This window comes from Anguilla anguilla, chromosome 1 (genome assembly GCF_013347855.1).
Source record: "Anguilla anguilla isolate fAngAng1 chromosome 1, fAngAng1.pri, whole genome shotgun sequence".
Classification (NCBI taxonomy): domain Eukaryota; kingdom Metazoa; phylum Chordata; class Actinopteri; order Anguilliformes; family Anguillidae; genus Anguilla; species Anguilla anguilla.
Window position 1 is genome coordinate 15,661,410 of NC_049201.1, and position 12,341 is coordinate 15,673,750.

At 40.3% G+C, this 12,341-nt stretch overlaps 1 protein-coding gene across 10 annotated transcripts in view; it reads left to right on the forward strand.

Moving 5' to 3' along the window:
* The window catches only part of LOC118206714 (protein unc-79 homolog), a 50,038-nt gene that overhangs the window by 2,843 nt on the left and 34,854 nt on the right, over positions 1 to 12,341 (forward strand). For 9 of the 10 annotated variants that reach the window (XM_035379802.1, XM_035379761.1, XM_035379729.1 and 6 more), the window contains exons 3-11: positions 5,155 to 5,462; positions 6,198 to 6,368; positions 7,780 to 7,875; positions 8,060 to 8,115; positions 8,295 to 8,424; positions 8,764 to 8,828; positions 9,432 to 9,520; positions 10,483 to 10,523; positions 11,009 to 11,037. In XM_035379802.1, the coding sequence (XP_035235693.1) occupies positions 5,155 to 5,462; positions 6,198 to 6,368; positions 7,780 to 7,875; positions 8,060 to 8,115; positions 8,295 to 8,424; positions 8,764 to 8,828; positions 9,432 to 9,520; positions 10,483 to 10,523; positions 11,009 to 11,037 (985 nt within the window). The remainder of the gene's footprint in view (positions 1 to 5,154; positions 5,463 to 6,197; positions 6,369 to 7,779; positions 7,876 to 8,059; positions 8,116 to 8,294; positions 8,425 to 8,763; positions 8,829 to 9,431; positions 9,521 to 10,482; positions 10,524 to 11,008; positions 11,038 to 12,341) is intronic. The other variant, XM_035379788.1, reaches the window with a different exon arrangement.

A 12,341-nucleotide genomic window follows, 5' to 3' on the forward strand; every position in this document is an offset into this window, starting at 1 on the left:
AATGGAAGTAGCATCATCCAAAATATTTATGTGAAGGTGTACTGCTTAAGGAGACCTTTGAGATGTCACTTTTATTGACACTGCATTGTGCAGATGTACTTAATCCAAAGGTGTACACCTAATGAAATATACATAAATGGTATTTTTTCAGACCTGACCAGTTACAAACATGTTCTTGCTCTTGTTAGACGAGATGTAAATGTCTTTCTTCAAGCAAAATGGTTAGAATGAACTACTGGGGTGGCTGTGCAGTCTTGCACTTTTATGCTACGCTCAATTCTCAAATAAATTCATACTCATCCAGTAGAGTGTGTATTAAATATTATTAATAACGAAATAAAAATCTCCCATGTCACATGCAATAGCAGCCTTACACTTACATCTTCCTGTACAGTAAGTCCACCAATTGTGAAAAAATTATTTAAGATATGTATAGCATGAAAACACCCTACAGCAGCAAAATCGTTTTGCTGGAAGAAAGATGTGGTTTAATAAGTTTAAGGTCTGGGGGTCTTTCAAACCAACATTACACACTTTGGGAAAACTGAAGATATAGGAAGAATTCTGCTAGAGTATCACATGGTATTTAAAATAATCCTCTTCAAAGAAGGTTATCTTTTCTAACAGCTCTCATGGTTAAGACGATTCTGTTTAAAACTGTATTTATAGCTCTGAAATTCTATCATTTCTAAGACCCACACAAGTCAGCACCTATAGCGAACAGCATTATTTTTCTCAATAAGAAGTCATGCTTGATTGATGACTTTTAACTTTTCATCCATTTCAATGTTACATTCATCAGGTTTTTAAATTTAAAAAAATATAGAAAACATGGAAAACAGAAATAAAATAAAAACTAGAGAAACTGTAACATGTCATCTGAAAACCGTGTAACCCCAAGTCCCATATTTACTGACCCAAAAGTGGCACTGGTTCATCCTATGTCTGTGTTGTACAAGATATATAATATAATATATAAGATATATAAACTACAGACACATGGAAGTGGAATGCTGATGTTCTTTGACATAGCAGGTCTGATCTGGTCTTGTGAATGTCACAGCTATTAATGGCTTTAGAAAGCTACTGTCGCAGTAACTTTCAGCCTAATCTGAGATCCCAGTTCACAGCTCCCAGACTGCTCTACTCTGTGATGTAGGATTCTGTTACAGGAAATGAAAAGGTGTCCTCTTTTACTCAGACATTGCCTCTCAGGTCTGTAATGGAATGGAATAATTTTGCTGGGAATGATCCCGTACCGCGGTTGGAAAAGCAGCTAGGTCAGCCCGACCCCAGAGATTTAGGAGATTGTTTCTTGCCATATTAGTCCCAGGGCTCTGTCTTCTTCATGCCTGGTGGGAGCTGCTGGTGTCAGACTCACGCTTTGTCATTCCAAGACCCCCCCGGGGCTCTGTGAAATCTAGAGGAGGGAAAAACGTGTTTTCAGGTCATAAGATGGCCGTCACTGTGTTATGACAGCCTTTGTTTGTGTGTTTCAAAGATTGCTTGTGTGCCTGAAAACCACAACGCAGTACTTCAACTGACAAAACTAGGCAGTATGAGCACAGTGTGATGAACTCTAGTGCAAATGTGGTTGACATTTTAGATTATTCATCCACTTGATAAGATTAAGAGAATCAAACCAACATAACACAGCTGCTCAGTCTTATAACACCATCACATTGTGGCTTTACGCATACTGTATTATTATCATGGCATAGGGGCAATTTCCCCATGAACTGACTTGTTACGCAGCTCTTTCTACTGTTGTCTTTTGGAAAGTACACCCAAGAGAAGTGCCTAGAGTGGTGTGTCCAGTGCTGACACCCATTACAGTTCCCATTTTATATTTAGAAAATGTGCTCTAACCATATACAAACACATTAGAAGGTTCAATAAACAAAGTACAAGTGAGCTTGAGTATCCAAATGATAGTTTGTGAGTTAATGATAGAGTGAGAAGCATTAGAGAAGACTAGTGATCTTTGAAAGTTTTTTTCTTTTTCTGCAGTTTCAGGGTGAATTACAGTCACCTATATCAATGTTTTTTTGTAAGGATTTTCAATTTAACTCTATAATACATAACAAATATGGCTCAATTGTCAGCTGTGAGAATGGCTTCTAGATAATTCAAGGCACTGGTATTATAAATTGCTGTGGTGGAATATAGGTGATGTTTGTAAAAAAAAAAACATAAAAAAAAAATCCAATGGCATGGTTTCTTGGAGTGTACCTAAATCACAGACAGAGGATGGAGCTTTGGCATTCATATTTGATAACAGAAACATTGAAAACTCTTATTTTCACCCAGAATGTGTTATGAGGTTCACGGTGTTCAGATGCAGGGCTTCTCTTAGAGAGTGATGCAGATCAAACTAACATGCTCAGTGACCCGTAGATGACATTTACTCTCACCCCTTGTTTACTTCTTACACTGTGCACTGGGATTGTATGGAACAAAGAAGCAACCTACTTCTGTCTGTATGCAACATTAAGAAAGTTATAAGGCACAGATGTTTGATTTCGTATAAGGAAGAACCATATATTGAGGATACAGTGTGTTGTTTGTGTCATATTCAAATATATCTAATTTAATATTTTTGCATTCAAAGTATGCGACTGTAAGACAAACCTGCTGACTATTTTTCTTTTCACTGCAACTGAACAGTGATTTAGGGTTAGAGGTAGACGTGAATTAAAGCCTATGAAGATGAAGTCACTGGTAGAACAATTTCCTTGCGCAAAATTTCAACTGCTGAACAATATTACGAGTTTATGAGGAAGGAAAGTGTCACTCCATTTGAGAGCTGGGCAGCCATCGACCTGGTGCTTAGTTTCATTTTACAGTGCTTTTGCTTCTTTAAAAACAAAACACTCCCTATTTTTCCCTTATTCCGAAAGCATTTGAAGTTCGGTGTATGTCTGGGAAAACAATTAGAGTCTTTGACCAAATAATATTAGCTTGCCATGGAAATAAGTTAAATTCAAATGGAATAAACATACAGTGTTAGATTTGGCATGTTAGCCAGCTACAATTCTGAGTGGCAAACAGTAGTTCAATAAGCGGTTTATAGGAAGCAGTAAAGGTCCAAATAATGACGACTTAAATTTAACTTATTTTACTTTTCCTTCCTCTGCTGATGGCAACATTACTAATAAATAATTTATTCAGCTAGAGCACCAATGCTCTTGGTTACTATTTATGAATGCTGTGTTGCCAACAGTATTTGTGTAGTCATTTTTCAGAAAAAAATGAAAACAAGTGATGTCAACAAAGTGATGTCCTAAACTTGTAGCAAATGTAACTGATTCTTTTTACTGACATGGCCACTGCCCAAATTTATAACAGAATTATACTTCCGGGTGACAGGGTTCCCATATTACTCACTGAATCATATTTTACAAGAGGATCCAGTTATTATTGTTTGTATTAATTTACCTTTAATTGCCACAAATGGAAAATGACACCTTCCATTGCAATTTTTTTGACAGAACTTTTTAAAAAATTTTAATTTTTTAAATAAAATCAGAATTCTCAGTGTAGGACTAGATTAGAGAAAAACTTATTTAATACAAGCATGTATGTTTGCATGAATGGTTCTTCACTATGGGAAATCTTATATGATGCCTTAACAGGCAAAGTGGTAACAATGGGTGAAAGATGCATTGGATAAAGAATGGGACTCCAATGGTTCACTGATGCTTGTCATGTTAAGCTATGACCATTAAGGAGGCAGATACATTCATTTAAATACATATGCAATTTTAGTGATATTATTGATTATAAAAAATGCACAGTATATTTGCAGAAATGTGTGTGTATGTGTGTAAGTGCGTGTATGTGAGTGACTGTGTGTAAAAATGATTGAAAATAATGTGTAATGATTGCAATTCTCATGATCAGAACATGATAAAGATGGAAAAGCTTACGCTGAATATTTGCATCAGAGCAATGACTGAAGGGGAGCATTACTGGGCCACACCTATCTGTGCTTTTCAATATACCGGAACGTAATGCACTATTTTATTCATTTCCCTTCCTCATCGCCCTGCTGCAAATGTATAAACATACAAATGTGAATGAAAAATGCCCAACCCAAAAATGTATGACCCGTGGCCTAAGTCACGCCCTCATTAGAAGTAGCCTAATTTAGAATTTAGTAATGCTGCTAGTACCGCAACATACCTGTACATTATGTTTAATCACAGTTTAAAGCACTATGGTATCCCCAGTTTGTTTTAGACCCATTTAAAGTTTGCTGCTGTTTTCCAAAAGATTTAAAAAAAAAAACTACATTAGCCCTCAGGGAACAGCAACCACAAATGTCCATTCCCATTAGCTCACAAACATAATGTTACCGGTCATCCCTTTGAAGCAACCTATCCTTTTTTCATTACAGTTTTCTCCCTACTGTAGATTAGTTACGTTTATTTTAGAACTTGAATCCATATGCCTGTTGGATTTCATTATTCCCCAGATGATACTGAGACAGTATCATAATGTATGCATACAGACATTATGTTTTGGTACAATAAACATGTGTTTTGACCAGGGGCTTTACCTAACCTGTCATACATGTTTATTACTGGCTGAGGCATGTTTCAAAAGTGCCACCCCTATATTTCTCAAGCCGTTGGAATGCTGACAAATGGAATACTACCAATTAGCATCTTTATCAAACCACACTGATCAACTGTGTCTTTTCTGACATATTGGGAGAAGGCAGGCTTTCCTGTGAGGAAAAAGGATTTGAGGGTACTGTTTCCCTCAAGAGAAGTATGGGGTTGTCACTGAAAACATGCAATTTTTTATATTTTTGCTCCTTGTGGCCAGATACGCATGAGATGCAGTGATCATTACAGTTTTACAAGCATTGCTTGCTCATGTCTTTTTTATTTTTTGCTTTCCAAGAGAAAAAGTATCAAAATATAAAAAGGCCAAAAAAACTATTAATTTTCATGCTGGAATGCAAAAATTATGTGAACCTGTGCCTTCCAAAAAAAAAAAAGAAAAAAAAAAATGTGGCGACACTGCATCCTATGTGGAGATTATCTGGGTTTTTTTCTATTTACGCTGTCTGTAGTGCCATTTCAATGTAATGTGCTGTTTCTTTGTGTCTTTGTTGTCTCTTTTTTTCCTTGTCCCCCGGAGCAGCATTCTATCCCGTACAGGCAGGAAGGAGAACCAGGAAGCTTCCAATTTGGCCGTGCCCATGACCATGTGTCTTTTTCCTGTGCCATTCCCACTCACCCCATCTCTAAGACCACAAGTCAGTTCCATCAACCCTACAGTTACTCGCTCCCTCCTTTACAGCGTTCTGCGCGATGCCCCGTCTGACCGCGGGGGGCAGCAAAGTCGGGACGCACAGCTCTCAGAGTACCCCTCTCTGGACTATCAGGGGCTCTATGTGACGCTGGTGACCTTGCTCGACCTGGTGCCCCTGCTGCAGCACGGTCAGCACGGTGAGTGTGGTCAAGGCCCGCAGGCTCGGTCCGTATCCGCTCACCCATTGGCTGTTGGTGGGGGCTTGCATGGCTGGGCTGTGGGGCGGGCGGGGTCACTCTGAAATGGTAGCCTGTACTGGCTGATTGGCTGATTGCTCGCAATAGCATGCACACTTTCTAATAGCTTGATATGCGTAAGGAATGTTGCATATGTTGGTGTGGCAGTGAGTTTACTCCAAAAGCATACAGATGTCCAGGTCAAAACCTAGAACTGATGTTAACGGTACACTATGCTTCACATGGTATTCTGATTCATGTTGAAATTATATGAAATATCCAGGAACTTTTTAAAGTTTTTGTTTAGGGTCCTCAGAGGATAATATTGTTTTTGCCCATAATTACTTCCTTTTTTTTTTTTTTAAATAAAAGCCTTGCTTCTTTAACTTCTTAACTATGTCTACCAACAACATGTATTCCATGGTCAAACCTTCAGTGCAGCCTTAAATAATTCATTTTCCTGATAGCAAACAAGAAGAGAATGAAGGTCTACATTTCACTAAGCTGCCTCCACTGAAAAAATCATCCTTTATTGAAAGAGGGAGTTACCATCACACTCCGTATTTATTCTGCAGTTCATTTGTCATAATTATTCAGAGAATGCTCTTGAGGGGGTTGGACAGGGTACAGTACAATGCTTGTGAATGAAGTTGAGGTGGTGGTTTTGATTTTCCTCTCTCCCTTCCCTTTTTCCAGATCTGGGACAGTCAATATTTTACACTACGACTTGCCTCCTCCCTTTTCTCAGTGACGATATTCTGAGCACTTTGCCCTACACTATGATTTCCACTCTAGCCACCTTCCCCCCCTTCCTGCACAAGGACATCATTGAGTACCTGAGCACCTCCTTCCTGCCCATGGCCATATGTGAGTGCACCCTCATCCGCTGCACTTTAAACACAGACAGATGTCTCAGGGTACAGAAACACTTCCTGTACTGACGTTTGGGGGAATTTTATACAGCTGCACTAAGAGAGAATGAATGAATGAATGAACATGCAAAGCATGTTTTTAAATGCATCTAAGTGACCATCTATGTCTTGAAAAAACAAATTCTTCATACAGATTGGCACATACAGTAGGCCTTTGTCTGAAAGAATATTAAGGGGGAGGGGGTAGCAAGCAATCTTGGGAAGGGGTGCAGCTTGTTGGTCAGGTGAAGGCACATTAGCTGTTTTTAGGGACAGTAAAGGGGGGGGGGGTGTTGTTTATTTAATGATCTTCAGTATAACCAGAATACAAGAAATTTGCTCTCCCTCATAAATACTAAATGAGTTAAATACTAAAATGCATATACAATGCATAGAGAAAATATGTTTACAAAGATAAACATAATGTTAGACATTTATACAGCATATGAGTATACAACCAGTAAAATGTATTGTGTTGCATGTCCTGTCCTGTCCATCTATGAGGACCACTGAAATTGTCCTTAGAAAGGTTTTATGTCTGAAGGAAACTATCTGATAAAAATGGATAACAATGTGTTGTAATTGTGAACTGTCATGGCACCCCACAATTATTTCTGTGGCTTGAACAAGGATTAATTACTTCTCCTTGCTAAATTTCAGACTTATTCCTATTGAGAGTACTGAGATATGTATGACATCCACATTTTTAACACTGTATGAAAGATCCGTATCACTACATTTTGAGAGCACAGTGCAGTTTGTTGTCTAGCAATTCAGTCTTACAATGCAGACCTAAGCTTTGTTCTGCATATAAGGACACAGATGCAGTCAGAGAACAATTAAGCATCATGGCAGGAAATTAAACACATCCACTGCGAGCATCTCTCATCCTGACTGTGATTTCAAGTCATGTCAAATGAGGGACCAGCAGAGGAGCTCCAATGAAAAATGTATGTGGGAATCCTGCTCTCGCTAGCAATCGTAAATGGCTTTACGTGACTAGTCATTCGTGCAGATGGCTCCCTGTTGCACGGTCGTAATTTCAGTGCCCGGTACATGTGGAGGATAATGAGAGGACGGGAAAGTGCATGTGGCCTCACTGGCTGATAGGACAGGCTCACAGTAAAACAGTACCACAGGAGGGAAGCCAGCAGGCTAATTCACTTAGCGTCCCCGAGGCAATGATCCTCTGTTCCCACTGCGGATTCTCCCAAGGGTCCAGCTTGTGTCTTGGGGGCTGATGCAGCAAGAATGCTTTTTTGGAGCAACCGATGTTAGAGAAAGCAAAGATCTTCCCTGTGTTGTAAAAAGCAGGAGGTTTTCGATGACTCAAATGTGGTTTTGACCTCAGTTTTTGTGTTGTTTAGTGGGCTCCACTCGAAGAGAGGGGGGCGTCCCAGCCTACGTCAATCTCTCCGCCTCTTCTATGCTAATGATTGCTATGCAGTACACCTCAAACCCTGGTAAGCCAAGCCGCAAAAAACGCACCAGCACACCAGGTCTTTCCATCCAAAATGGGATTTCCATCACCACAGCACTTGTGTGAATGGTGTATTTTGATCAAATGTATTTTTATGTTGTACATTTCTATAGATTTTGGGTCTATAGCTTCACATTCCAGTTTGAACTCCTCTTTCTCATTTGCAGTCTACCACTGTCAGCTGCTGGAATGCCTTATGAAGCACAAACAGGAAGTATGGAAGGTAAAGGCCATGGAAATGAATTCAGAACGTATGAATGGGGGCTATTTTTTATATTTATGATGCGTTTAGAGGGCATTTGCCTTGTCTGGGTAATACTGGCTGTGAATTATAAATCACATTGCCATGCCTTTTACACTAATAAAGCATTTTTAGAACACTTTCCCTGGTGTGTTTTTCAGGACTTGCTATATGTCATATCCTATGGACCATCCCAAGTCAAGCCCCCTGCTGTTCAAATGCTTTTCCATTATTGGCCGAACCTCAAGCCTCCTGGTGCTATCAGTGAGTACAGAGGACTACAGTACACAGGTGAGTGGGCCCAGTGGGAAATGTGATGCACTTTGTGAATGAGATGCAGGGGAGGGGTGCGTGTCAGCTCGTGGCAAAGTCAATCATTGATGTGTTAATAATTATTGAACTGACAGCTACAAAAATGAAGAGGGGCACTGGTGATGAATATGTTGCAATGATTTTAATTATTCAGTGCTGTCACTGATCTCTATGTGGAATCAGTACCGTCTCTTATAAATTAGAAAAAGCTGAGGTCTTGTAAGGAAGCACAGTTTGAAGGTTTGTAACTGCAGCGATCAATGTCCTGAGTGCCGGTGGGATCTCATCCTGGTCTCCCCTCCTCCCTTGTCCCCACAGCCTGGAACCCCATCCACTGCCAGCACATCGAATGTCACAACGCCATAAACAAGCCTGCCGTCAAGGTACACGCCGTGTCTTGCACGTCCTTATTCTGTCTCACAGTCCTGTCCAGGTTAATAGTTGGCACCTTAGTGTTTTCATCCAAGTAGATGCATTATGGAGGCAACAGTGTGAATTTGTTGAAACATATATACTGCATGTAGGACTCTGAGATTCCTGTAAGATGTGGGGTAACCTTTGAGCAAGAAACATCATTGACACTGTTAAAAAAAGCTAAGGCTTACTAACAAAATAACTAAATGCTGCGATGATAATAGCCATTACGTGGGCCCAGCCCTGCCTGTTCTCTGCTCGTCCATGCTGAGCTGCGTGGAGCTGACAATTAGAAAAGCGCAGGGTTGGATTTCAATTACTCCCTCGCTGCTTAATGGGAAGCGATGACCCCGTATTGCCTGAGGTTGGGCTCCAGCAAGCCAGCCTTGTAAGTGACACCATCTGAAGATCCGAGAAAGGCGTTGCCACCTGAGAAATAGCTGTGACTGGATTATAAACACCGACCACAGCATATGTGCCAAGCGAGGTGGGGAAGGAGGCCCAGGGGCAGGCTGTCATGGATTTTGAATTTGAATGCGGTGCATGTAGCTGTTTTTATCATCTCCTTACAGATGTGCATCGACCCCACCCTTTCTGTTGCTCTGGGAGACAAGCCCCCTCCTCTGTACATATGCGAGGAATGCAGCCAGAGAATCGCAGGGTAGGTTGAGATGTCGCTGCTGTAATTTGCATATCTACATAAGCAATTGTTTTGTGTTTTTTATCCGTCAAGACAATTCCAAGCTATCATCCGCCTGAAGACTATTCCACTCCTCATGCCACATCATTGCTACGGCAACAGAATTCCTCCTGGGGCCGCGATGATATAATTGCCCGAAAACAAACACATTCTCATGCTGCTTTACTAAACCAGGGTATTACAGGAAGCATGGAAATTTCTTTGTCATCCATGGAGTAAAATCTACAGGGTCGTATGGAGGAAAGGGCTAGACTGAGCAAGGCTGTCAGCTTGGTGTGTTTGCGGATTGCTACTGAGATCAGTTTCAACAGAGGATCCTGACATGTAGGCGCCTGACGTGAATCTGCCACTGTGCGTGTGTCAGGAAGCCCTAGAGCAGCAGCCGTGTGTGTGTGTGTGTGTGCTTGTCTTTGTCTGTGTGTGTGTATACTGGGTGCAGGCCCAGCTGGTGTCTGTCATGTGTAGAAAACAAAGAGCATGTCAGCCCCAGTAATAACCTGGCATCGGCTCTGCAGAGTAGGTACTGACCAGAGGGGAATTGGACTGCAGTCAGGAGATGACAACATCTGTGTTGCTGCAAGGTTACTTGAAGAACAGAAGTGCCTTCTAACCAGAAAATGTGGCCTTCATTGCGCACAACTGATTGAAAATGTAATTGCAATAACAGTAGAGCAAACACAGTATTAATGAATGACAATTACAAAAACAATGATGGAAAATTCTGAAAAAATCATTATTTATGTCCAGAAAACCCATTGTACATCGACTATCAGAAACAGCGGTGCCTCCTTGTATACCTGGTATTCCTATGGAAAACATATCTGCTCTCAACACGTGAACTGAAATCCCCTTTAGTGACCTGAGTGACGCTCCAAGCTGTTCACAGGGACATATTTAATGCATTTGTGTGTGTGCTCCTGCAGGGACCATGCAGAGTGGCTTCTTGATGTGCTCTTGCCACAAGGTGAGTGTTACAGTCATCCCCTCTGTATTTCATTTCCCTCTTTCCCTGTAGTGCAACACACATGCACACACACATAAATACAGTCTGACATCACGTTCCCTCACACACTCACAGACGCAGGCTAGATGACACATGAATAAATAAAAAAAACTAATCGTCCGAGGAGATGATGACACTGATGACATTTAGTATATCACCACTCTTTAAGGATAAAGTAAAAGGGCTCATATCCTCAATCAGCCTTTCATGAGAAGTCCTCTACTTTACCATCTAAGTATGCAGTGGTGAAAATATTCAGAGAAAAGAATCCCGTGTCTTTGAAAATGCACTGCTCATATATAAAGGTGCCATTTACACTTACAAACCTGTATATGTAAATGAGTGCTCTTGCTTGCTGTCGGGTGAAAGCTCACTTTGTTTGTGAACCCAGATTATTGCAATATGTTTGTTGTACTAAAACCCTTCTGTGCCTTCATATCTTACAGCAGAAATATCTGCCATTTGCCAAAAGAAGGTAAGCTGTGAGATACGCCATGGCTGCGTGTGAGTATAATTGCATGTGTTAATGTGTGAGTGTGCATATTGGTTTTGTCTTGGTTTCATTATTTTATCAATCAGATTTACAGGGATTCAAAAACCAATCACAATCCCATACAATACGACGCATAGGTAACTGCATGGTTATGTAACTTATGTAGAATATTTATCTTTAAATTACTTGCTGTTTTCCCCTCTGGCTACTGTGCTATTGGGAAATAACAGTTATTTCATTCTGGCTCTGGGCAATATCTTGCTGGAGATATATTTTTTAAAGAGTGGAGTTGTTAGTATTGATCACACATGCTGGAGGACTCAGCTGGAGTCCCAATGGTCTGAAAGGTGTCCCCCTAGCTCTACCCCTCCAACCCCCTCTGCTCCTGCTGCCGGAGAGTGTCCCGTGAGACATGGTTGCTATGGTGCTGTGGGTGTTGGACCTCCGCGTCATGCTTGTTGTTGCTGACCATCGCTGCCTGCTCAAGTATCACTGTTTAAACATAAGCAAACATCCTGCCATATGCTTACCTTAACATGGTACATCTTAGCCTATGCATAGCGTTGGTATCCAATTCTAATTTAACATGCACTACACACAATACTCTAAGTCATTTTATACGCAAGGCATTTTATTAATTGCAACACTGCATTTAACATGGCTTTCAGCACTATGACTTTAGGAATTCTATAACATTTTAAGGTTACAACGTAGAATTTGCTATATAAATTCAAATGTATCATTTGTTATGTGATTATTAATATGCAAAGTAAATATACTGAAAGAAGTTATGCTCCTGCTACATTTAAAATGTAAATTAAAGGCTCTTTATTTCAATGTTTTCCATCTGATAGTAGAAATAAGTGGATAAAATGTCCACATTCAGCTGTATATCTTAAAAGTACCATAAAGAAAAAGGAAGAGAAAAGCATCCGTGTAACCTAATGTGAGTTTGGCACTACACCAAATTCCACATCAAACACTTGCGTTCAGGGTCCAATAAATGCCCCTGTAATATTATGGTAGATAATGAAAAGAAAATAATAAATCAAGGTGTAATACTGTATAGTTATTAAATGCACTTCACACTCAAAGTGTGAGAGATGATGTACTACGCACGATTCTTACACACATTGCGCATTGTATGGAAGAATACCCAAATGATCATTTATGAGTACATTAGCTTAGAAGCCATACTTGAAATCATCCCTGAGTAGCATATTGCACTCATTTTAATTTCTTGTTCTAGCTTCCTTAATCACCGGTGAAAAACCTAATAATTTCAC